Here is a 27,195-nt window from a genome sequence, read left to right on the forward strand (position 1 = left end):
TCTAAACCAGGACATATAAGAGTGGCTGGATCCAGAGAGGTTTCCAGCCTTAGCCATGTGCCACACTGAAACCAGCCTTTCCCACAGAACCGTAGGTTTCCACCTCTATACCAATGGGTAAAGTCTTCTTTTCTGGGGGTACTCAGCTTAACCTAGAAAATTTTCCTGAATTTCAAATCTTAAGAGATTTATTTCCTGTCCTACTAAGAAAGCTCTGGGCTCCTAAACAGATTAGTCCATTTCCTCTCCAAGGATTGGCATACCAAGGAATCTCTTGGAAATGCTCAGTTTTTATCAAGTAGTAAAACCTTCCCCCGCTCAGGAAAAGTGTGCATTTATATTTGCACACTAAAAAAAGGCCAAAAAGTGACTTTGCAAAAATATAAAATGACTTTAACTTCTGCTTACTCAGAGGAGCAGCTTCTGAGATTTAAAAATAATAGTAAAATTTAAAAGTTCTTATTTCCCAGTACTTCACACTATAAACAATTTCTGCTTGCCAAGTTGGTCTCTGTTCCTAAATCCTAGCTTTTATACCTCTGCATATGTTATCCCACAGCTTAACTGTTCTTCCCCCACTTCTGGAATCACAGAATCCAAAGTATTTTTTAATCATTTGCTCTCTCATTCTTTCATAAACATTAGGAGTTTCTTTTAACTAGTATATACATTCTTTTGAGGGCAGGAACCTACTTCTTTTGTAGATTGTTTAGACTTAACATTCACTTGGTGAGTGAATGATTTAATGGATAATCAAATACCTTTTGTAACAAATGGTATTTTTATTTCTATTTTATTTTTTAATTTTATTTTATTTTTAAACTTTACAATATTGTATTAGTTTTGCCAAATATCGAAATGAATCCGCCACAGGTACACCTGTGTTCCCCATCCTGAACCCTCCTCCCTCCTCAACAAATGGTACTTTTAGCACTTGAATATTCTCATACAAGTGGATGCAACGTAAGAAATTAAACCTTTTTGAGACCTATAAAGATTGTCAGTATAAATACTATTACTGTTTTACTTTATAAATATTTTTATTATACATACATTTTGAAAATCAGATTTTATTTTTAACACTTAGAAAAAACAATATTTTTACACATTTATAAAATTAGTATACAAAATTTTACATTTCAATTAACCTTAGTATTTTAAAAAAGATTTTGAATTCTCTACCCAAAACTTAAAATATAAGTCACACTATATTGACCACCTAAAACTGAAAAGATCCTAATTACCTTTGCTTTTATCTTCCCAATCAGAAGTACATTTTTAAAAAATAATTTCAATTTGTCTAAAAGTCAAATGATTTAAAAATTTAGCTTAATTTAATGTTTCATTTCTGTTGCTGAAATTGTGAATGTACAGTTTGATATCATAAATAAAAAAGCTTTTTTGTGTGTGTCCTGCAAACATTCCTCCCTCCTTTGTAAGTTTATTCACTTCTGTGTTCATGGGGAAGTTGCAGAAGGGGACACTTCTGAGCTCTTAGACTTTCCATCTGCTTAGTGGCTCACTTTGAAAAGCTAAAGTGAGGTAATCCCTCCCTAATTCTCAAAACATTTGTTCATTCATATACATATTTATATTCCTGAACTGACATATAATGTATAGTTATTATAAATCAGAGACTTTTAAAATAAATGAGTTAAATCTCTTCTGCTGACTTTCCATTAGTAACATATGAAAAAAAACCAAACTCTTACTTCAAGATCTGAAATTTAAGACTGCTTTTCCATTTCTTCAGCTCCTAATAAGCACTAAGAAGCAATCTGCATCAATTCGCCACCTACTCCTTGGCATCCCCAATTCCTCCAGCAGTTATTGCGAAGGTGGCTTCATTTTCAGGCATCTCAGGGCTAACAGAATACAAGGGAACAGAAGTTTATAAAAAGCTCTATTGCTATAAATACTGTATTCATGTCACAGGCATCATATTCCTATTAGTCTGAGTCTCCTGAGACATGTGAGTTGGTACAGCTAAATGTGGATTGCAGAATTTATCTACAAGTATTATCAACTGTCACAAACATTTATAGAATAGCTTCTATATAATAACTTCTAAGGTTCTGGATGTCAAGAAAAATTATCCTAAACTTGGAAATAGACAACAGGGATAACTGGGTGTTCTTACAGTGCACTATCAGGCATTGTGCAGAAGACCTTTAGGGGTTTACTGATTCTAAATGGTATGTACCTCATACAGCTCAATAACAAAAAAACAACCCAACTGAAAAATGGGCAGGAGACCTAAATAGACATTTCTCCAAAGAAGACATATAGATGGCCAATAGGCACATGAAAAGATGCTCATCATCACTAATTATCAAAGAAATGCAAATCAAAACTACATTGAGGTACCACCTCACAGTGGTCGAAATGTCCATCATTAAAAAGTCTACAAATAACAAATGCTGGAGGGGATTTGGAGAAAAGGGTACCCACCTACATTGTTAGTGGGAATGTAAATTGGTACAGCCATTATGGAAAACAGTATGGAGGTTCCTTTGTTTTTTGGAGGTTCCTTGAAAAACTAAAAACAGAGTTGCCATATGATCCTGTAATCCCAATCCCAGGCATATATCCAGACAATACCATAATTCAAAAAGAGACATGCACCTCTATGTTCATAGCAGCATTATTTATGATAGTCTAGACATGGAAATAACCCAATGTCTATTGACAAATGAATGTATATATGTGTGTGTGTATATATGTTTATGTCATATACATATACACAATGGAATATTACATAAAAAAATAAAATAATGCCATATGCAGCAACATGGGTGGATTTAGAGATTATCATACTAAGCAAAGTAAATCAAAAAGAGAAAGACAAATACCATGATATCACTTATACGTGGAAACTAAAATAAGACACAAATGAATGTAACATATGAAACAAAACAGACCCACATAGAACAGACTTGTGGCTGCCAAGGCAGGGTGGGGAAGGGAAGGATTGAGAGTTTGGGATTAACAGACGCAAACTATTATATCTAAAATGAATAAACAACAAAGTTCTTCCTCATAGCACAGGGAACTATATTCAATATCCTGTGATGAACTAAGATGGAAATGAATATGAAAAAGAATACATATATATGTATACCAGAATCACTTCTACAGCAAAAATTAATGTAACACTGTAAATCACCTATACTTCAATAACATTTTTAAAAAATACTAAAATAAATGGGTGTGTATCTTTCCATGACTAATGTAGGGAAAAACCGTGAAAGACTTTGAAATGAACTAAAAGATTACTGAGTACCTTCAATGGAAAAAGAGGTTGCCTAACACATCCTTCCAGGTTATACAAATCTATGAGGATTCCATGGTTTTCGTTGTCTTTGAGCTATTTTACAACTCCATGAGCTGCAGAAAACTATGAGTAACACAAATTATTCTTGTCCATAGAAACGTAAATTATGTGAAGAGGAACGCAATTGATTATTGTCCTATGGATACTAACCCATTTTTATCAATTTAGAATTCATTTCAGCATTACTTATATGACTGCATCTGTGTGTTAATTTGATTTTTCATTTGATCTGGTTATAAAATCTTACTGGTTCCTGCATGACTTACTGAGTTAAATATGATCTTTGACATTTTATATTTGTACGAGTCATGATTACAAGCTCTTTATTTTTTTACCCCCCATTACATGCTCTTTTAAATTTTACATTTTATTTTACAACTCTATAGGAGTAGAGATTTATTTGTAGAAAACCGATAGCAGTGCAAATTATTCTTATAATGCCAGTCTATAACAATGGAAATGAATTTCACTGTGTAGAGAAACAATAGGTTTCTCTCCAGTAGAAACGACAACTTCAAATGTTATAACTTATTGCCTGGCAGGATATTAACCAGTTTTGCATCTATTAGCAAATTTATTTCTTCATTGAATTGACCAACTACATAAATCTCTGTTCCTCAAATTATCCTTTAAATCAGTGGTTTTTTCATTAATTGAGATGAAGAAAATCTCTAACACATGTCCATCTTATGTTGATTTACAGAAAGTGATGTTTTTAATTTTTTTAACTCTGAAAATCAGACTTTAGCAAGTACTAGATCCCACAGAATTTATAAAATTGAGACAGCCTTTACTCTCAAGATGAAGAAGGAAATGGTAATCCACTCTAGTATTCCTGCCTGGAGAATCCCAAGCACAGAGGAGCCTGGCAGGCTACAGTCCATGGGGTTGCAAAGAGTTAGACATGACTGAAGTGACTTAGAACGGATGTGTGCATTACTCTGAAGAAGCCTAAAAGGTGAACTATGATATAACAAATATGCAAAGTAAGCTAAGTTCCTTAAAGTCAGTATATGTTATAGAACTCTAAGGAAAGAAGAAGTTATGCAGGCTAGGTTACTCAGGAAAGGTTTCATAGATTATAAAGACTTCATAGAGGCCTGTGAGGCAGAAATGGGGGTATTCCATTTCTAGCATGAATTAAGAATAGGGCCATTCATGTAGTGCTCTGTAAAGCAGTGTAGAGATGGGTTTTTATTCTGACTCAAGATGGGGAGCTATTGGAGGGTTTTAAACAGAGGATAGATATGACGTGACTTGGTGTTATAAAGGATCATTCTGGCGTCTATGTTTAAAATAGACTCTAGAGGGGCAATGGTAACCTAACTACCTGGGACCTTGGTTTTCTCATGTGTTGTTATTGTTGTTTAGTCGCTGTGTCCAACTCTTTTGGAAACCTATGGACTGTAGCTAGCCAGGCTTCTCTGTCCATGGGATTTCACAGACAAGAATATTGGGAGTGGGTTGCCATTTCCTTCTTCAGGGGACCTTCCCAATCCAGGGATCAAACCTGTCTCCTGCATTGGCAGGTGGGTTCTTTACCACTGAGCTACCAGGGAAGCCCTTCCTCATGTGTAAATGGAGATAATAATCTCCATTTGGCACAAGGCCTAGCACATAGAACCCACTCAGTTAAGTGTTAGCTAGCATTGTTATTGTTTTTAGCTTCATGATCTTCTCTATCAAAATGTTTTTTCTAAAGTCAAGGAGAATTCTTTGTGAGAAATCTTTAGGAATCATAAAGAAGGAAGTACAAGCTGCACAGATAACTATTTTGACATTTTAAGTTCTGATCTGGTTTTGCTATTTTTATTCAAATTTATGGATATTTGACATAATTAACTTCTATGATAATTTTAATTATCCTTTGTTGAGTCTGCAGAACCCTAGTGTTCTCTTAGGACTGTAAAAACGGCAGGGGTTATTTGTTCCTAAAAGTTTAGAAGACTTGATTAAATATACAAATGATTGAACATGTAGATGGAGTTCATTCATTTGTTAATTCAACAAATAGTTATTGAGCTCTTACTAGATGCCAAGTACCATGCTAACTGCTTGGGATATTAGTAAACCAGACTCAATCATTGTAGTGAGGGAGATGTACATGTAATTGGCTGATTACAATTGAGAGTGAAAAAATAGTTGGGAAAGTTTTAAGCACAGCAATCTGTCCAAGATATAAACCTAGAAATTTTAGTAAAAAGATGAAACAATCCTACTATCTACTTAATTCAACAAAGTTCATTTGTAACAAATTTCTAGAGATTGCTGAAGCTCCACAAAACATAGCACTTGCATATGTATCATACTCTACGAGGACCAGTGATGAAAAGTGAAATGGTCTGAATAAAAACCACATAAAGGGATTTCTCTGGTGGTGCAGTGGATAAAAATCCACCTGCCAATACAGGGGACAAGAGTTCAACCCTGGTCTGGGAATATTTATGCCACAGAGCAACTAAGCCTGTGCACAACTTCTGAGCCCATGCTCTAGGGCCTATGACCCGCAGCTCCTGAAGCCCGAGCACCCTATAGGCTGTGCTCCACTACAAGAGAAGCCACCACAATGAGAAGCCAGAGCACCATAACGAAGAGTAGCCCCTGCTTGCTGCAACAGAGAAAGCCCGTGTGCAGCCATGAAGACACAGTGCAGCCAAAAAAAAAAACAACACCCAGATAGATACGGGAACTGATTATTTAACGTTTAATATTTTAAATTACAATACAAAATAAGTACTATGATTCATAGCTAAACCCAGATTAAGAGCTCATGTGATTTCTTTTGGCTGATTTTTTCTTAACCTCCCTAGGGTTAAGAGTTATTACAAATCTTTACCTTGTTGCCCAAGACTGGCTAATCAGTCACTCACAAATATTGTGCCTCTGTTATGTCTGAGGCACTAAGAATACAGTGGTAAGCAAGAGAATAGTGTCCTTGTCCTCAGGGTATTTACTGTCTAGTGGGGATGATATACATAAATCATTACCAACGGAATGTAAGCTTCATGAAGGCAGAGTCTTGTCTTTTTGTTTGGTTCACTGCTCTGTCCCCAGAATGGAGAACAGCTGAAGTGTAATACGTTTCTCTGTAAAAACCCACTAAGCTTGTAACTGTTTTCTTGTACTGTTCGATTTTATTGATTTTTTTTACCATGTACATCAATTACCTTGTCAAAGTTTGTTCATATATTTGCATGTGTTTATATATTGTATCAGTTCAGTTCAGTTCAGTCGCTCAGTCGTGTCCGACTCTTTGCGACCCCATGAATCGCAGCACGCCAGGCCTCCCTGTCCATCACCAACTCCCAGAGTTCACCCAAACCCACACCCATCAAGTCGGTGGACTCGATGCCCCCAATCCCTCCCAGCATCAGAGTCTTTTCCAATGAGTCAACTCTTCACATGAGGTGGCCAAAGTACTGGAGTTTCAGCTTTAGCATCACTCCTTCCAAAGAAATCCCAGGGCTGATCTCCTTCAGAATGGACTGGTTGGATCTCCTTGCAGTCCAAGGGACTCTCAAGAGTCTTCTCCAACACCACAGTTCAAAAGCATCAATTCTTCGGGGTTCAGCTTTCTTCACATTCCAACTCTCACATCCATACACGACCACTGGAAATACCATAGCCTTGACTAGACAGACCTTTGTTGGCAAAGTAATGTCTCTGCTTTTGAATATGCTATCTAGGTTGGTCATAACTTTCCTTCCAAGGAGTAAGCGTCTTTTAATTTCATGGTTGCAATTACCATCTGCAGTGATTTTGAAGCCCCAAAAATAAAGTCTAACACTGTTTCCCCTGTTTCCCCATCTATTTCCCATGAAGTGATGGGACCAGATGCCATGATCTTACATGAAAGTAAAAGTCACTCAGTCGTGTCCAACTCTTTGCAACCCCATGGACTATACAGTCCATGGAATTCTCCAGGCCAGAATACTGGAGTGGGTAGCCTTTCCCTTCTCCAGGGGATCTTCCCAACCCAGGGATAGAACCCAGGTCTCCCACATTGCAGGCAGATTCTTTACCAGCTGAGCCACCAGGGAAGCCCAAGAATACTGGAGTAGGTAGCCTTTCCCTTCTCCAGGGGATCTTCCCGACTCAGGAATCGAACCAGGGTCTCCTGCATTACAGGCAGATTCTTTTCCAATTGAGTTATCAGGGAAGCCCATGATATATAGATAGATAGATAGATAGATATTTATATAAAATACATGCATGTACATATGTACATACATGTGAAGAACTGACTCATTGGAAAAGATCCTGATACTGGGAAAGATTGAAGACAAAAGGACAAGGCAGCAGCAGAGGATGAGATGGTTAGATAGCAATGGACATGAATATGACTCAATGGACATGAATTTGAGCAAACTCCAGGAGACAGTGGAAGACAGAGAAGCCTGGGGTGCTACAGTCCATGTCGTCGCAAAGACTGGTACGTGACTTAGCAAATGAACAACAACAAAAATGTATGTACATCAACCCATATGCATATACATACATACTCATGTATGACTCCTTTTGAATTTGGACAGAAAACCCCAAAGGCTTCAGTCTCCATAGGAGAAGCTGAAGGTGACATGACCCTCCAGAACATTCCAGCACCATCTTTGCAGCGAGAGACAGGAGAGGGGTAAGATGTACTATGCAAACATTACAGGAAATAACAGGTTATTGCTTTTTTTAACAACAAAAGCACCAGTCTCCTTCCAAGCTACATACTTGCAAATCTTGAAAAATTCCATAAAAATCTTTAGTCCCAGCCCTATGCCAGGCTCTTGTTTTGCAGTTCATCTCTAAGTGGCCAAAATATTAGCTTTCTCACTCTAAAGATTGTTTTCTTATTCTCTCCATTTATTGGCTTCAGGGGCTCAAGGAGCTCTCTCAGGTCAGAGAGGGGCAAGAGCTGGAGCTGGAGTCTGAAGCCCAGCAACCCTACCAGCTGGGCAACAGCATCCTAGGTGTTGAAGTCCAGCTCCAATAGCACCCCCATGCCCACCAGCCTCAGGGCTGAAACAAGTGCTCAGAACCAAGGGCTGCTCCTTCCAGCTCAGCCTTTCCAGACCCAGTCAAAGGTATGTCTACTGAGGAACAGTTGCAGGAAGGGTAAAGGTCCCCTCCCCTGCCAACCCTTCAGAGTTAACAAAACAGGCAAAAATGGGGGAGGTCCACAGAGAAGGGTCAGCAGCAATGCTCAGGAAGGGGTGAGCAAAGCCTCCTCAATTCAAATCACTTTAGGTTTACTATTGGTAAAATCTAAGCTTATAACTATTAATTAAATAAGTAAGTACTGTGAAAGAATATAAGGTGTAATACAGAGTATTAGCCTAGACTGTAAGGGTCAGGGAAATGTTCCTTGAGAAAGTGCTGTTTAAACTGAAACCTGAAAAGAAAACTAGCAGAAAGAAGAACATCCCTATAACATGCTGCACTTTTCCTGCATTTACCTCACTTAAAGTGGAAATCAATTATTTCATTACCTAGCTTTACTGTAAGATTTGGAAGGTCAGGGACCAAGTCTATTTGTCAACAAAATCCTCGAATCCCTAGAACCTAGTACATATTAGGAACTTCCCAATGAATTTAGTACTTTTTGAGAAGGAAATCCAAGCATGTAGGGTCTGCCCTTGGAATAATTATAGCCTCTCTGGAGAAGTAATTCTATATAACATCATATGCACAAGAATCTAATTAAGAGTAAAAAAATATTTACCTGTCGTAAATCTTGGCAATTCTCAGCTCTCCTCTTCCTTTTCTCAAGCTTATTCTTGTTGTTGAAGCATGAGCCAGAATGTGTCCCCCAATGGGTTTTTTGGGGTCTGCTTGAAAACTGAATTAACAGAACACTTTTCAGGTTTCATCATATGAACTATATACAAAAATACCTGCGATTACAAGGCATTCTCTATGGAGAATGGCAAGGGATAAATAAGAAATAAGAAATACCCAACCCTTCTGCATGATGCTCTGATGTAAATGAGAGCATATTGAGAACCTCTTTCTTGCTCATTAACTATTGGAAGCCTTCAATGTTATATGGTTCTGAATTTGAGAAGAGTTTCAGAAATATATTTATTGCTGATGTCTAATGTTTATTCTAAAATAGGATACAGGAAAGATAAGCTCTTACTATGATCATATGGATTCCAAAATAAATTATGATTACAAGGTCATTACAAATACTGACACTCTTGAGAGACAGATATACTTACTAGAGGATGAACACTCATCTCCAAAGAGAGATGATTTTGAATGAACAAAATGGGAAATAAATGATACGATCTGCAAAAGTGCTAAGAAATCAAAATAGGGAAGATAACATGGGGAGAAAATGTCCTAAAAATAACTCGTAATGTAAGAGGTTATACTTATTTAAAACAAAGTACAACACAGCACAATAAATAGCCTTAGCTCTAGAGAATATCAAACGAATTCAAATTTTACTTGTTCCATCAAAGTGTTCAGGATTCTGTGTAGAATTTCATGGAGAATTTATGGCTCTTGACTTTTCTTGTAAGTTACCAACACTTTAATAACTTAATAAAAGATATAAACTCTTTCCCAGAAAAATGCACAAATGTACACACATAAAAATTTTCATGTAAGTTTAGGAGATTCATAGTTCCTTCCTGCTCTGGTGTGGACAGGTATTAACAATAATAGTAACAACCAAGATTTATTGAGTCCTTACTCTGTGGCAGACACTCTTCTAGCTCATCTAATTATTTTCCTTTGCTGGGATTCCATATGTAGTAAATAATTTTTGATTAAAATTTGGATTCTGCCTACAGAATCCAAGGTCTGTAGGTCTGCCCACAAAGAGAGAATACCTTGGTCATAAGAACCTCAAATGAAATTACATTTTTCTTTATCAGTAAACTGGCCCTCTGATCTTTCACTGAGTCTCATAAATTTGATTAATGTGAGTCTGCCCCTAAGAAATGGATTTGTTCTCAGTGAATGACCAAATCAATCCTCTGTAAGGGTAAGGGCCCTGAACTCTGGTCAACTCAACAGGGTGATGGACACATCCTTCCAAAGCCTATCCAATGACAGCATGCTAACCTTTCCCCTGGCATATACAGCTTTAATGTTCTACGTGGCATAAGAGATTTAGAGTTAGACCTGAGTTCAAATTTTGGCTTACCAGCCAGCCATATGACCTCAGGAAACTTGTTATTCATTCTCAATGTCTGTTTCTTGATTTTAAATGGAGAATAATAACTGTATGTAACTGGTACAATAGTTGTAAGAATAAAATGAAATAATTTAGATAAGGCAGTAACCCAGTAACTGAAATTATTATCTGCCTTCCTAATCCTGACTCACTATCTACGTTACCTTGGGCTAATTATTTACCTTTATGAATCTGTTTCTTTAACTGTAAAATGGGAACCAAAAAAGCCTCTTACTTTTTAGGGCGGTTGTGAAGATTCAAGGCGTATTTAATACAACTCATGAGGAGCCTACTACATGCCAGGAACAGTGCCAGATCATTTATAAAGCATTAGCTTTACCCTTCCAGTAATCTCGGCACACAAAAGACACTCAATAAATGGAGACTATTATTATTTAACCATGATTTCGTTAAAAGAGTCACTCTTTCAGTGACATGTAAATCAAGTAATTTTTCTTCAAGTTTCTTTGAACTTCTTGAGTGTTCTAGCAATTATAAACATGTCTTGAGGTAAAGTGCAAGAAGGTATAATACCATTCCACATTCATTTAGAGGGCTTTAATTTACTTCTATTTCTGACCAAGTGAAAACAGCTTCAGAAAGCCACCCACATCCTTCCTTTAGCCTATTCTCTTATTTCCCCGTCTTCTATATTATCTTTTCTTCTTTTCTCCCTTTCTCAGGGGATGGGGGAGTATGATGAGGAGGAAGAGACAGGGGTAGATATTTGGAATAGAGAGGCCAAGAAAAATTGTTTCATTTATCCTGCTCTGGTTGAACAGGATACAGCATGTTATATAGTTAACGGCAAGACAAAGAATCTCCTGATCTTTCAACTTCAAATCACGGTGCAGGGAGCATAGGATTATGGTGATGGTAGGGCAGGTGGTATTTTTCTGGGATGAAATAGGAAAAACAGCACAGTGAGGCTAAAAGAACATCAGTGTTGCAGTTAGATCCCTAGGTTTAAATTCTGGCTCCTATTTTTTAACTGTGTGATTGACCAAGTAAGCACTCTAAGCCTCGGTTTCCTCCTTTATAAATTAGGAATAACAACAGTGTCGACCTCAAATACTGGCTGGAGTGGAGACCTTGAGCGGTCCAGGCAAGGGCAAACGTGAGAGAAAACTGGCACTCCTGGTACTTTTGACTTGCTAAGGGGCAAGCTTAAAGATGGAATTTTTTAGAAGGAGTCCTTTAAGAGACTGAGTGAACATGTCCAAAAGTGAGGAGGATGTTTTGAGATTATAGGAAGATAAAGAGAGAAGTGTACTGCCAAAAGAGAGGAATTTTGGCAAAAAAAAAAAAAAAAAAGGAATGGCTTTAAAAGATACAGTATGTGTAAAAAGTTTTGTTAAATAACCCCACCACTATTTCCTCCCAAACTATGCAGAAAAATCTACACATTTAAAAAATTTTTGAAGACAGAATTCTGGGTTTTGGATGGTGAGATGGGGAGAAATGTGGCAATATTCTGAGACTGGCTTCATAGAATAGGGAAGTCTAGGAGGCAAGCCAGGGCTTCTTTGGTAGCTCAGCTGGTAAAGAATCTACCTATAATGCAGGAGACCCCGATTCAATTCCTGGGTTGGGAAGATCCCCTGGAGAAGGGATAGGCTACCCACTCCAGTATTCTTGGGCTTCCCTGGTGGCTCAGACAGTAAAGAATCCGTCTGCAGTGAGGAAGACCTGGGTTTGATCCCTGGGTTGGGAAGATCCCCTGGGGGAGGGCATGGCAACCCGCTCCAGTAATCTTGCCTGGAGAACCCCCATGGACAGAGGAGCCTGGTGGGCCATAGTCCACGGGGTCGCAAAAGTTGGACATGACTGAGGGACTAAGTACAGCACAGTAGGCGAGCTTTGAAGGGGTGATATGAGAATTACGTAAGATGATAAGTGAAAGCACTTGGCACATGGTGAGCAACCAATGAATATAAGCGCTCTTAATTTTGAGGGAGAGGAAAGTGAAATTCAAATAATTTAAATGTTTCACAAGGTCAGCATGCTAGTGATCTTGGCTTAATGTTTTTTCTCTACCATATTGTCTCTTCAGTTCAGTTCAGTCCCTCAGTCATGTCTGACTCCTTGTGACCCCATGAACCGCAGCACACCAGGCCTCCCTGTCCATCACCAACTCCCGGAGTCCACCCAAACCCATGTCCATCGAGTCGGTGATGCCATCCAACCATCTCATCCTCTGTCATCCCCTTCTCCTCCTGTCCTCAATCATTTATACTAATGATGTAGAATCAGTAAGTGACATCCTTAAAGAATAAACTGCACATTTACAGGACTGCAAACATTCTAAGATGACTTTTTGTTTTAGGGAAACAGATACACAAATGAAGTAGGGGGACATCAAGGTCTTATTTGTTGCTTATCTGATTATTTGCTGTGGTATGGAGCTTCACAGGCTGATACTTTGACTATTTCCAGGCCTTTACCAACTGGATCATTCTAGTCCTAAAATCTGTATCTGTGAGCCTTATCTAGGAATTACTGCTCTGCTGTATCATATGGCAGCTCCTCGCCTCTATAATTTTGTTCCTTTTTAATACAATGTGCCATCGAGTATAATGCATGGGATATAAGCCTCAATTATTGTCAGTGTACTTGGGGACTCATACCAATTATAGTGATAGTTCTCTGACAGGCTCCAGGAGAGCTGCAGCTTGGAGTTCCTTAACACTGAGAAACAAAGATATTTTCTTTATGGAAAGTATTCTAATAGCATTTGGAATTCTTTAGTTTAAAATTTTTTAATTTAGTTGTGGCAATTTATGTGCTTCACAGCACATCCATTTAATTTATATTGCCATAATATTAATACATTTTAGAATATACTAATTATAGTGAAACTTGTTTCTGTATAACCTGGCTAGGTAGAGGGGATGCTATTTCAAAGCAGATTCACCAAGCAAAAATACTAGCCTTTGTTACTTTCTTTGGCTCTTTACCTAGCTTCCTTCATTACAAATCTCCTCTGCTCTCTGACTCTTCAATTATTTCCTTTCTGTCACCTCTCTATTTTTCTCTTACTGGAGTCAATTCAAAATGATTTGATTCTCTTCGAAACTTTTTACAAATATAAGAAAAAGAATCCTATCTGACCTAATTTCCACAGACTTCTTTTGCCTTCTAACTCTAGATCGACAGTTTTGGCCTCTTCAATGTTCCCTCCCAACACCTGAAGAAAGAACATTGCTCTTTAACTTGTACTGTTTTATTTGAATGCAACCCACTTCCTCCCTCTGAGCCAATGAGTCATTTTCTCTTTTTAAAGTGAGCCTTAAAAATCTTCCATTTCTCTTCAGCTTAAAATTATTCTTTTTGTGAAGTACTTCATGTCCTGTGTATGAAAGACACCACATAAAACAGAGATTGCCCTAACCACTCAAGGACTACAGACTTTGCATGACATTTCAAAGCGTTAAAATTTAAATTAAGACATTATGTATTTTGTTTTTCCCTAATGGAGGCAAGGCACACAGTCTTGTTTGTTCACTAGTGAATTCCCAGAATCTTGTTACATAGTATATTTTCAATAAATATATATATTGAATGAATAAATAATTTCTCTCTCCCCAGTCATTTTAACATGCTTGGACTTTCCTGGTGGTCCAGTGGTTAGGACTCCACACATCCACTGCAGGGGGCTCAGGTTCAGTCCCTTGTTAGGGAGCCAAGACCCCGCATGCCTCAAGGTGAGGCCAAAAAAAAGACCAAACCAAAAAAAATGTGCTTAAAACCTTTCGTGTAGTTAAAACTTTTCACATTGGAATCTCTTGTAATTAAGTAGAAAATAAAATGGTACTGAAAAGTGAGAGTTATATCAAACTGCAGAAGATGCAGCAATATTCTTAGGATGAGTTCAGAAAATGCCTAAAGAGAGATACATTCATTTCAGAACAATTTTCAGAATTTACAATATTATATCAAATATCTTCTTATATATATCAATGATTGATTTATCTGCTAACAAATGACATACTGACTCAGTTTTAAAGTAACAGAACTTTGTATTGCACCCATCACAGTAATAATTGATTTAAACAAGAATCTCCAATAGGGACTTCTCTGGTGGTCCAGTGACTAGGACTCTGTGCTCTTAACTCAGGGAGCCTGGGTTTGATCTCTCATTAGGGAACTAGATCCTATATGTTGCAACTAAGAGCTCACACGCCCAGTGAAGATGGAAGATCCTGTGTGCCTCAACTAAGACCCAGGGAAGTTTCAACTAAGAACCCAGTGCAGCCAATAAATCAATAAATAATTAAAAAACAAAAGAATCTCCAATAGATGCTAAAATCAAAGGGTGCAGAACATGATACTTACATAAGTCTCAAAGTATCACCCCAGAAATTACTTATTAATTACCAAGGGGAAAAGGTTTTTTACAATGGAGAAATCTTGTGAACACCATCTTAATCACATGATCAAACCTAACATCAGTAGTAATGGGACAAACTGAAAGAGTGTGCCTCTTGATATGATATATGGAAAAGGTCATAACATCACTTATATAGTTTTCCTGCCAAATGTGTTTAACGTTTTAAATAATGAGAAAAAAATAAACTCCACATTCGAAAAACAATTGGCCTGTGCTCTTCAAAAATGTTACATGGTCCCAATGCAGGCAGCATGGGCTTGATGACCCTGTGTGCCACATGGTGCGACAAAAACATCAACGTCACGAAAAACAAACAAAGGTTGAGGAGCTGTTCTGATTAATGGAAACTAAAGAGACATGACAAGTACATGGAATGCATGTTCCTTCAAACTACAAAGGCTATTATTGGAACAAGTGGAGACACTTGAATATAACTGCATATTAGACAACTAGTACGCCAGTATTAATTAGCACCCTAACTGTGCTAATTATGTTGTAGTTATGTACAGGAATGTTCTTCTTCTTAGAAGAGATATGCTGAAGTTTAAAAAGTGAGATGTCGTGATGTCTGCAAATAATTCTCAATAATTCAGGGGAAAAAACTCTCAAAGGGTTCACAAAACATATACATACATATATAAGCCTGTGTACATATGTAGTATATAGAGAGATTTTACATACACATGCACACACACAAACACATAGAAAAACTGTGACAAAATGTTAACAACTGATGAACCTAGGCAAATGATGATATTTGTGTATTTATTGTGCTAGTCTTGCACTTTTCTCTGGCTAAAAATTATTATAAATAAAAAGTCATTGAAAAGATCTTTAAAAAAGCAATACATAGATTCAGGGTTATTTTGATTGCTTATCCAGATACATACTGCTCAAAATTTGTGATGGTGGCAACTAACCTTTCTTAGAATTCTCTGTTTCACTAGACTACTTTCACTCTCCTTGTCTATTCACTGCCATCTTTCAAGAAGAGGCATCAATATGTATGTTATGTGCACAATATGTCAACAAAAAATGAATATTTCCAGCATGGACTGGCATGGACTGAAATTCTGTTTCTTCAAATAGGAGACTTCTCTCATAGGACCTCTTACAAATATACCCCATATATATGTATATATGTATGTATATATATGGGGTATATCCTGTAGAGAGCCTGCTTTTTTGTTTTCAGGTTAACAGCTTATTGGTGCAACAAAAACCATTCATGTATTTTTGGTGAGTGAAGTCTCCACATCACTTCCTGCACATAATAAATGTCACCCCCCGCCCCGTAAGAAACCATTCATGTATCTTGTATATAAGTTTTTATTTCCAAGATTTTTTATTGTTCTCCAATATCCTTTTAATCTTAGACAAAAAAGAACCCCAACTATCTCTGAAAATAGTTAAAATATTGCTTTGTTTTATAAAGAACTAGAGACAAATAGATCTGGATAACAAATAAGTGATATTTGCAATTATGAAATAATATGCACTGTGAAAAATATGATTCGAGACAGATTTGTGCCCATATCAAGACTGATCATTTTGGAATTATTTCCTATTCTACACTCTGAACCCTTTTTTTCCCACTCAATAACCTCAGATATGCAGATGACACCACCCTTATGCAGAAAGTGAAGAGGAACTAAAAAGCCTCTTGATGAGAGTGAAAGAGGAGAGTGAAAAAGTTGGCTTAAAGCTCAACATTCAGAAAATGAAGATTATGGCATCTGGTCCCATCACTTGATGGGAAATAGATGGGCAAACAGTGGAAACAGTATCAGATTTTATTTTGGGGGGCTCCAAAATCACTCCAGATGGTGACTGCAGCCATGAAATTAAAAGACGCTTACTTGGAAGAAAAGTTATGACCAACCTAGATAGCATATTGAAAAGCAGAGACATTACTTTACCAACAAAGGTCCATCTAGTCAAGGCTATGGTTTTTCCAGTGGTCATGTATGGATGCGAGAGTTGGACTGTGAAGAAAGTTGAATGCCGAAGAATTGATGCTTTTGAACTGTGGTGTTGGAGAAGACTCTTGAGAGTCCCTTGGACTGCAAGGAGGTCCAACCAGTCTATTCTAAAGGAGATCAGCCCTGGGTGTTCTTTGGAAGGAATGATGCTAAAGCTGAAACTCCAGTATTTTGGCCACCTCATGTGAAGAGTTGACTCATTGGAAAAGACTCTGGTGCTGGGAGGGATTGGTGGCAGGAGGAAAAGGGGACGACAGAGGATGAGATGGCTTGATGCCATCACCAACTTGATGGATGTAAGCTTGAGTGAACTCCAGGAGACGGTGATGGACAGGGAGGCCTGGCATGCTGCGATTCATGGGGTCGCAGAGTCGGACACGACTGAGCAACTGAACTGAACCAAACCCTTTTGATATTAACTTTTGTGAAATACAAAAGCAGAATATTGGGGCTTACGTCATAGTTGCTCCTGGGTCAGCAGTCATTTGATTGGTCACAAACACAGCTACATTATATTCTGCATCAAGAAATAAAATTAAGAAACTAAGAGAATGGCAATATAAATTAAAAGTTCATTGCTTAGATTTCAGAGTTTAGAAACACTGTGCCATGAATTTCTTTGATAAGATTACATTTCTGTTTTTTCACTGTTAACATAAAGTTATTGTTATATTATTTAGGTACCTTATTGTTTTAGAATCAGTATTTCTGGTTTTAAAAAAGTGTTGTATCCCCATGAAGGAAATTTTATCTTTTAAAAAACAGATTGTCTCCTGACATTATTCTGAGCTTCTCTGCAAAGCTTATCCAGCGAACAGTCACAGATGCTATTCTGATATCACCGTTTATTTTAAACATCTACCTTCTGAGATTTTTTGGAGTCGTGACAACATCTGGGCCAGTTTTTGCTGCCGTTCAGCCAATTCCCCACGACCACTGAAATCCACTCGGAAAAGTGCCATTATTGAATCAATGATCTGTGCAAAATTAATGCAAAAATAAATAATGCATTTGGAAATGGAAGTTAATTTGAACTGGAGTCAACAGAAGAAAGATAATATGCTAAATAGCTGCAGATTGAACAGTATTTAAAAGCTTGTACCAGTAGCTTAAAGATGCCAGCTTCTTCATGGAACTTTGCTGCTACATAATCAAGTAGCTCCATCTGATGTTCACCTGATGCGAAATGCAGTGGCAAAATGTTATAAAAGCTAGAAGAAGCAGAGACTAAGATTATGTATGTCCTTGGAACTCGGCAAAAGAGAGCCCCTGAAGGATTTCTTAATTATGACTTTATTAAATATGGTAGCATACATACCAAATGATACCTTATCCAAAAGAATGTTACTCTCCATTTCAAAGACATAGAATAAGAAATAATTTGAGAACATTTCAATGTCTAAGGACTTAGATAAAATCTGTGGATTGACTAAATAAATCTGGAGAAAAGTAAAACAGAAGGAGAAAAGAATAATGTCAAAATAAAGCATCGCTCAAATAATACATCAATGCTGCCAACCTTAAAACAGCCTAAGCATCCAATTGCATGGGGTTCTTACTAGTATATGCACGTGCATAAAGTACATTGTCCAGGACTGCATTATGGTCTACATTGAAGCGATCAGCAATGTCCCGAAGGCGATCTGGACGGCTGGAGTATGCCAGATTAAGGATCCAATAAATCAATTCCAAAAAGTTTAGACAACAACTACAAACAATAATGCTCTAAGTGAGTGAGAGGCAAAACACTCTACCTGCATAGGTATTCTGAGGATGCTAATAATCACCTAAAATCTATATCAGACTTTATTTTTCCTAAGTGCCTTAATTAGGTAGTAATAACAGTGATAGAAATAATGAGACAGTAATGAATTTAAGTATTAAATTATCTAATCTAAACAACAACCTTGGAAGTGAGTTGTTATGGCCTGTACTACATTTTACAAATGAGGACACTGACAGAGATTAGGCAAATGACTTAGAGGTAGGCAGCAAATCAGTTATAGGAGAAAAACTAGAAATTAAGATTTGTGAACCTCTTTTGTTCTCAGTTCTATAAAAATAGATCTCTTCTATGAAGATAATATCACTGAATTATAATTCAAGTCACTTCAAAGTGAATTAATTCACTCACGTTCCTCACTTGTTCAACACACAACAGTTTAATAGACCACTAATCACGTGTTGCCAATAAAGATAAATTTGACTACATGAACCAAAGGTTCAAAAAAGTCACTTTAAGGGTACAGAAAGGAATTATCACCATATAGTTTTTCATTTATTTCAGGTTTAAAATCCACTTTCGTCTAAAGGAGTTTTAATAACATTCTGAAATTAGTAAATTCATAGAGGGGACAAATTTGGTGTACCTGGAAAGGTATTCTGGAAGATGCTAATAATCACATATCTATCTAGACTATAAAGAGTATTAATAAACATCTTTTTAGGTCTTTGGTGATCCCAATATTTTCCAGAATGACATAAGATAAAATGCATGTCCATGGACTCATTTCACTTACAGTATTTGTGTTAATACTGATCATACTATGCTGTGCTGTGCTTGGTTGCTCAGTCATGTCTGACTCTCTGTGATTCCATGGACTGCAGCCTGCCAGGCTCCTCTGTTCATGGGGATTCTCCACTCAAGAATACTGGAGTGGGTTGCCATGCCCTCCTCCAGGGGATCTTCCCAACTCAAGGATCAAACCCAGGTCTCCCGCATTACACGCAGTTTCTTTACCATCTGAGCCACCAGGGAAGCCCAAAAATACTGGAGTGGGCCGCTTATCCCTTCTCCAGGGGATCTTCCCTACCCAGGGACCGAACTGTGGTCTCCTGCATTGTAGGTGGATTCTTTACCAGCTGAGCTACCAGGGAAGTTTGTAAGTAACTATAAAGCAAGGACCATTTATAACCTTATTTGTTGACACTTGGAACTAGTTCAGTAAATGCTGAACTGTCTTTAGGATTTCCCAGTTATGCTGCTGCTGCTGCTGCTAAGTTGCTTCAGTCATGTCCGACTCTGTGTGACCCCATAGACAGCAGCCCACCAGGCTCCCCCATCCCTGGGATTCTTGAGGCAAGAACACTGGAGTGGGTTGCCATTTCCTTCTCCAATGCATGAAAAGTGAAAGTGAAGTCGCTCAGTCGTGTCCGACCCTCAGCGACTCCATGGACTGCAGCCTTCCAGGCTCCTCCGTTCATGGGATTTTCCAGGCAAGAGTACTGGAGTGGGGTGCCATTGCCTTCTCAGTCCCAGTCATCCTACAGCACTATATATGTTTTCTTCAGAGCTACAATGACAGCCACTAAAATCTTCTACTGCTGCTGAGTATACTCAGATGTTATTGGTAGACAAGTCAAAGAAGACAAGGAATTGGAAGAGATAAAAAAGTTTTTTTTCACTATGTCAGTTTTTATAAAACCAGGTGACTATATAACCAGGAATGTAAAGTTGGGCTTACGCTAAAGGGAAGTTCAAACCAATTTACAAATGTTTTTTAGCAGATCAGCATATGGAATTATCAGCATATTAACCAATTACCAGTGCGAGGCACTACGGAGGATTTAAGGAGTCATAAGATAATTTATGCCATAAGTAAGTGTAAAATATAATTATGTAGGCAAAATATAAGCACACAAAAAGAAAAATATCAAGATAGAGCAGTATACATGTAAGAGACACTGAAAGAATGACATTTCACTTGGGCCCTTGCATATCCTTGTTCCCCTGCATTCCCTCTTACATGACCTGGCTCTTAGCTGTTTCTACCATTCTGGATAAAATCCAAATTGCCAAACAAGTGGCAGATATTCTTCAAGAACAATTCCTCCCTCTCAAAGAACCATATTTAATCAACTATTTCTGAAACTAGATGAACTCCAGCTGAGCAACTCTTGCTTCAGTCCTATTGTTAAAAGGAATGTCTTCTGAACCTGATAGCTTCTCAAACTATTGTTATTTCTTCTATTTATTGGTTAATTACACACTACTCAATTCCTTACTGTTTATTTGCAACAAGCTTCCATCATCTTTCTTTACCGCAAATGGTCTCTTGGACTCCTAATTGCAAATCTCAGTGATCCTTCTCAGTTTACACCCTCTCTCTGTGTGGAACCCCTTTTCTTCTTAAAAAAAAATTTTTTTTTTTTCTGTGGCAAGGGCTTAGTTGCCCAGGACATTGGGATCTTAGTTCTCTGACCAGGGATGGAACCTACATCCTCTGCCTTGAAAGGCAGATTCTTAACCACAGTCCATGGAATCACGAAGAATCGGATACAACTAAGTGATTAACACATACACATGTACACATATGTATGTATATGGGCTTCCCTGGTGGCTCAGTGGTCAAGAATCTACCTCCTAATGCGGGAGATGCAAGTTCAATCCCTGGGCTGGAAAGATCCCCTGGAGAAGAAAATGGCAAGCCACTCCAGGATTCTTACCTGAGAAATCCCATGGGCAGAGGAACCTGGTGGGCTATAAACCATGGGGTCACAAGAGTTGGACACAACTTAGTGACTAAACAATCACAACAATATACATGTGACTCATTGGAAAAGACTCTGATGCTGGGAGGGATTGGGGGCAGGAGGAGGAGTGGACGACAGAGGATGAGATGGCTGGATGACATCACTGACTCGATGGACGTGAGTCTCAGTGAACTCCGGGAGTTGGTGATGGACCGGGAGGCCTGGCATGCTGCGATTCATGGGGTCGCAAAGAGTCGGACACGACTGAGAGACTGATCTGATTGATATATACATATGTGTGTGTATGTGTACACATATATATATATAAAACTGGGTCACTTTCCTGTATACCTGAAACTAACATGACATTGTAAATCAACTCTATGTCAATAAAAAAAAAATACACAATTCTTAAAAAGATTTAAGAGGAAAAAAGTGATTTGAGAACTCAACTAGCAAATGTTTCCCCTTGTTTTTTTTTCATTATTATTGGTTTACAGGATAGTTATAAAAATGACATATTTCAAATTCTCTTTTATAGTAATAGTACTATATCACACTATTGTTTGCAATTTGCATAAATAAAAGGGTTACAAAGTATTTTCTGTATCGATGAAAATAATCTTTCCTCCTGAGTAGCCGCCGGCTCCTGGAAGTTGAGCTGTCACTAGGAAGCAATTAAAAATTAATTAATATTAACAAGAGTGAATAAACTCTGTACAAATGGATATACAAATTAACATGGGATTTATTCTGGTTGCAACTCTCTAGCCATCTAGCAAATAATAGTTTCTAAATAGCATGCTATATTTTTATATTACTAACCAGTGGTAAAATTATAAGTATTCTTCCAGCATAACAGTAATTCAGCAAAGAATGTCTGTATCTTTCACAATGGGAGATATTCATGAAATTTAGCTCTCCTAAAGAACAGAAGTAGAATAACAAGGTCCAAATATATAGGACAAGGGACTATATTTAATATCCTACAATAAACCATAATAGAAAAGCAGGTATATATGTGCATAAATGAGTCACTTTGCTGTACAGCAGAGATTGGCACAACATAGTAAATCAACCATATTGTAATAAAAAAATTTTTAAAAAGAACAGAGGTAGAATTTAAATATTACTTTCTTCCTATAAGAAATAATCACAAATATAATTTATGCTATATAACTCATTTAAGTAACTTTTCAATTAATGGATGCATTAATTTTAAATGTATTTTCTTTATATGTAGTATTAACACTAAGGAATTATTTTACATTAAGCACACACATTATTTCATTTATTTTTCAAAACAATCCTAAAATGGCCCTAGCATTATTCCTATTTTACTGATGGGGAAAATCTGAAAGGTGAAGCAACTTAACCAAGGTCATGCAGCTATTAAGGGTAGAGCTATTTGGATTCCAGAATCCCCTTACTAAACACCCATTTTCCTTCTACTTGGGTCTAAGAAATACAGTACAATGACTTTATGTAAAAGGAGATAGTTTTGCTTATTTTAAGTCTTTTTTAGTTCCACCCTTACTCTATGGAAAGTAAGGAATTCTAAAGCCTTGATAGATTCTGTGATATTCTTATAAACATGATATACAAAAGACAGAATAGGAAAAATTGAGGCCATGAACAAATACCTCTCTCCACCAATACATTCATATATCCATTCACCTCCTCCCTATTTCCATTCAGGTGTTCAGGGTGCAGTACACACAACATGGCCTCACGTATCACACATTCACAGACCAGCTCTGGTATTTGTGTAACCGTGGGGAGTTAAGTAATCTCTCTGAGTTTTAGTTTCCTTGCAAGTTTGTTCAGATTACATGAGATTATATAAAGTACCAGGCACAAAGTAGATTAGTAAGTAATGGCTATGATTATTATTGGTATTGCTATCATTGTTATATATCCTTACCACAGAGGGTATGAGAGAGTTGGGTTTTTCCAGTTCGAAATTCTGTGAAACACAGGGAAAAAAATAGTTAAGAGTTAGATTATTTTCATAAAGACTAGATATGGTCTTAGAGTATGGTTTCCTTTTCCAACTGTCAAATCTCATACACGAAGTGCCTCTATGTCATGAATGGATTCTACATATATGAATACTAGTAATAAAAATAACTTTTTAAAGGTTTTCTTTTTCAGAACTGTCCTTTAGATGATCAGTTCAGTTCAGTTCAGTCGCTCAGTCATGTCCAACTCTTTGCCACCCCATGAATCTCAGCACGCCAGGCCTCCCTGTCCATCACCATCTCCTGGAGTTCACCCAAACTCACGTCCATCGAATCGGTGATGCCATCCAGCCATCTCATCCTCTGTTGTCCCCTTCTTCTCCTGCCCCCAGTCCCCCCCAGCATCAGAGTCTTTTCCAATGAGTCAACTCTTCACATGAGGTGGCCAAAATACTGGAGTTTCAGCTTTAGCATCATTCCTTCCAAAGAACACCCAGGACTGATCTCCTTTAGAATGGACTGGTCCAGGGGACTCTCAAGAGTCTTCTCCAGCACCACAGTTCAAAAGCATCAATTCTTCGGCGTTCAGCTTTCTTCACAGTCCAACTCTCACATCCATACATGACCACTGGAAAAACCATAGCCTTGACTAGACAGACCTTTGTAGGCAATGTAATATCTCTGCTTTTCAATATGCTATCTAGGTTGGTCATAAATTTCCTTCCAAGGAGTAAGCGTCTTTTAATTTCATGGCTGCAGTCACCATCTGCAGTGATTTTAGAGCCCCAAAATATAAAGTCTGACACTGTTTCCACTGTTTCCCCATCTATTTCCCATGAAGTGATGGAACCAGATGCCATAATCTTCGTTTTCTGAATGTTGAGCTTTAAGCCAACTTTTTCACTCTCCTCTTTCACTTTCATCAAGAGGCTTTTTAGTTCCTCTTCATTTTCTGCCATAAAACCCAAATTTTTCTTAGGAATAATCATATAAATGAAAGTGTAAGGCTCCACCAAAGGAAAGAGAGCCTGGAGTTTTCGCACTGATCTGAGATCCTCAAGGGGAATACCAGGGTGATCCTCAAATTGGTGGTATCTCCTAGCTACCAACAAAAGCAAATACTCTCTAGAGAAAAACATCCCCACTATACCAATTTAGGCCCACTGAACTTCAACAGATTATAATTAAGAAATATGTTCACAAATATCAATAAACACACAAGAAGGTAAGTCATTCAAGTGGGTTTCCCAGGTGGCTCAGTGCTAAAGAATCTGCCTGCAATGCAGGAAATGCAGTTCAATCCCTGGGTGGGGAAAATCCCTTGGAGAAGGAAATGGTAATCATTCCAGTATTCTTGCCTGCAAACTCCCACGGACAGAGGAGCCTGGTGAGTTATAGTCCTTGGGGTCGCAAAGAGTCGGACATGATTTAGCAACCAAACAACAAGCCATTAAGACTGGGAGTCAACAGAAATAAACAAAAATTTATTTCTCCAAATCAGCAGAAACATCAACACTGAACAAACAAACAAAAAAACAGATTTGGTTCTCTGAGGACTGAAAATAATGGAACTGTCAGGAGCAGTACATAAAATAGCTATGCATGGATTTCTTTTTTCTTTTTGGCTGCACCACGAGGCTTGTGGGATTATAATTCCCCAAGCAGGGATCAAACTCAGGCCCTAGCAGTGAGAATGCAGTCCTGACCCCTGGACTGCCAGAGAATTTCCAACTTTTTTTTTTAATAGAGGATACAACAAAGAGAAAAATCTATTCTCTATGTTTCTGATATATGCATTTCTTAAAAATATTAATAAGATCAGTCTCATTATACAACTACTTTCTGAAGGTATGAGAGGAAAAAATTTTCTTCTATAGGAATCAGAGATAAAAAGATGAAAAATGTCAATAAAACTCATCTGTTAATGTTGTAAAATATTTTAATTGTAGCCCAGAAAGATCTTGCATTATGACAACTGATATTTCATCATAAGTTCCAAAACAGATACAATTTATCATTGATATGGGTGTGTATACATACATATATTTTTCATATAACAAAATATTAAGCTTTTACCTACCTCCAAAAGCTTCTGTGATTGCCATGCTTTCAATTCCACCTCCTAGCAACTTACTAGAAATAGAAAGTAAGCTTCAGTAACAGGAACAGAAATAGAAATATCAAGAAAGGAGAAAGTGCTAATGTCATTGGTATTATTTCTATCTATGTACCTGATGCGAAGAACCAACTCATTAGAAAAGACCCTGATGCTGGGAAAGATTAAAGGTGGGAGGAGAAGGGGATGACAGAGGATGAGATGGTTGGATGGCATCACTGACACAATGGACATGAGTTTGAGCATGCTCTGGGAGTTGGTGATGAACAGGGAAGCCTGACGTGCTGCAGTCCATGGGATCCCAAAGAGTCGGACACGACTGAGAGACTGAACTGAACTGAACTGATCTGTGTCTTTCTATCCATCCAAGATAAACACACACTCTTGGCTGAACAAATGGCTTCCCACCTGCTTAGATCACCGGTTATACTGTGTATGGGTAGGAGGATCGACAAAACAATCTATAAGTCCTGCTGTTCCCACTCCTGTCTACCAACAGGAAATGAGCTATGCAGGCCTTATATTTCATTATTCTTTAGAATTGAACTGAGGTTTGAATAAATGGTTTTAGTTATTAATTGGGTTCTTCATACTGTGCTGGGACTATGTTTCTAAAAGTCAACCAAATATCCAAATTTTTTAAAGTACTGAGAAACATGAAAAATAGATATTAGGAGAATCCAGTGATTGTCACCATGATTGACGTATCTCACACAAGCCAAATTCTATGAAGAACATGTCAGAATAGAAAATATTCAAAGATGTGATAGGTACTGCTAGCAGTTAGAAAAATAACTGTCAGATTTTGACAGCATGTACTTAATTGGTAACTCAGTGATTTAGTGCATTTGATATATATTCCTGATATGAAAAGACCTAAAGTTAAATAATCTCATTCATTCATTTAATGCAACAAATATTAACTATAGTAATTGCCCTAAGATCTGGTAGGAGCACTTTAAACATCTTTGTAGTTTATATTAGCATGGCTTTTGGGACATGGTCACAGACCAGACAGAGCTCTAAGAGATATGGATAATTTAACAGATGTACATTTACATAGTTTGAGAGTAACTTAAATGTAACTTGAAGCAGTGTTGGAAGTTGGCCACAAATTGAGAGCTGTGGACTTCAATGAGAAAAAGAAAAAAATCTAGATACTGACCCACATAAACTGAATCTAAAGGACATGCTGGAGAGACCACTCCATTTGAAAGGCATATTTAGAGATTCTATATTTAGAATTTATTTAGATTTTTATTTAGAGATTCTATAAGTCTACCAATTATTAAAGGAAGTTTTACTTGTCCTTCTTCATCTTGAGAAAAACCACCCTAAAACTTTGGCTTAGAGAAATTTTAGAGAAATGGCTATAGCCCTGGAAAATCTAAGACAAAATTTCTGGTGGATATTCTGAAAAAATGAACCCCCAATTCAACTGAAAGTGTACCCCAAATTGCTTGGGATAGCATAACTAACTGTTCCCTTGGGAAACTGAGGAAAATTTAGTATTAGGAATAGAAATGGTGCTTTTAAATCTTGAAAGATTTTAAAATAGAGACAAAAATCAAGCTCATAGATTACTATTTTCATATTAAATTTGGGAATAAACTGTGCATATTTGGTACTTGAAAACTCTCATAGTTTGAGAATTTGACATTTTTATAACATAACACATTAGCCTGTAATTGATTAAATGATATAAAGCTGCAGCTTCTAAGTTGATAGCTAACTTTATACACAGTATTTGAACATTTAAGAGTGT

General features: G+C 37.4%; 1 protein-coding gene across 1 annotated transcript in view; it reads right to left on the bottom strand.

Annotated features, from left to right (window-relative positions):
- Positions 1-964: 964 nt before the first annotated feature.
- The window catches only part of DMC1 (DNA meiotic recombinase 1), a 34,174-nt gene continuing 7,943 nt past the window's right edge, over positions 965-27,195 (bottom strand). The window contains exons 5-13 of the mRNA XM_061418531.1: positions 25,395-25,447; positions 23,278-23,319; positions 21,948-22,020; positions 18,440-18,531; positions 17,983-18,056; positions 17,743-17,857; positions 17,337-17,397; positions 9,045-9,161; positions 965-1,865 (exon numbers count right to left, since the gene is read on the bottom strand). Of these exons, the coding sequence (XP_061274515.1) occupies positions 1,796-1,865; positions 9,045-9,161; positions 17,337-17,397; positions 17,743-17,857; positions 17,983-18,056; positions 18,440-18,531; positions 21,948-22,020; positions 23,278-23,319; positions 25,395-25,447 (697 nt within the window). The 3' untranslated portion in view covers positions 965-1,795. The remainder of the gene's footprint in view (positions 1,866-9,044; positions 9,162-17,336; positions 17,398-17,742; positions 17,858-17,982; positions 18,057-18,439; positions 18,532-21,947; positions 22,021-23,277; positions 23,320-25,394; positions 25,448-27,195) is intronic.

The sequence above is a fragment of the Bos javanicus genome, chromosome 5 (assembly GCF_032452875.1).
Source record: "Bos javanicus breed banteng chromosome 5, ARS-OSU_banteng_1.0, whole genome shotgun sequence".
Lineage (NCBI taxonomy): Eukaryota > Metazoa > Chordata > Mammalia > Artiodactyla > Bovidae > Bos > Bos javanicus.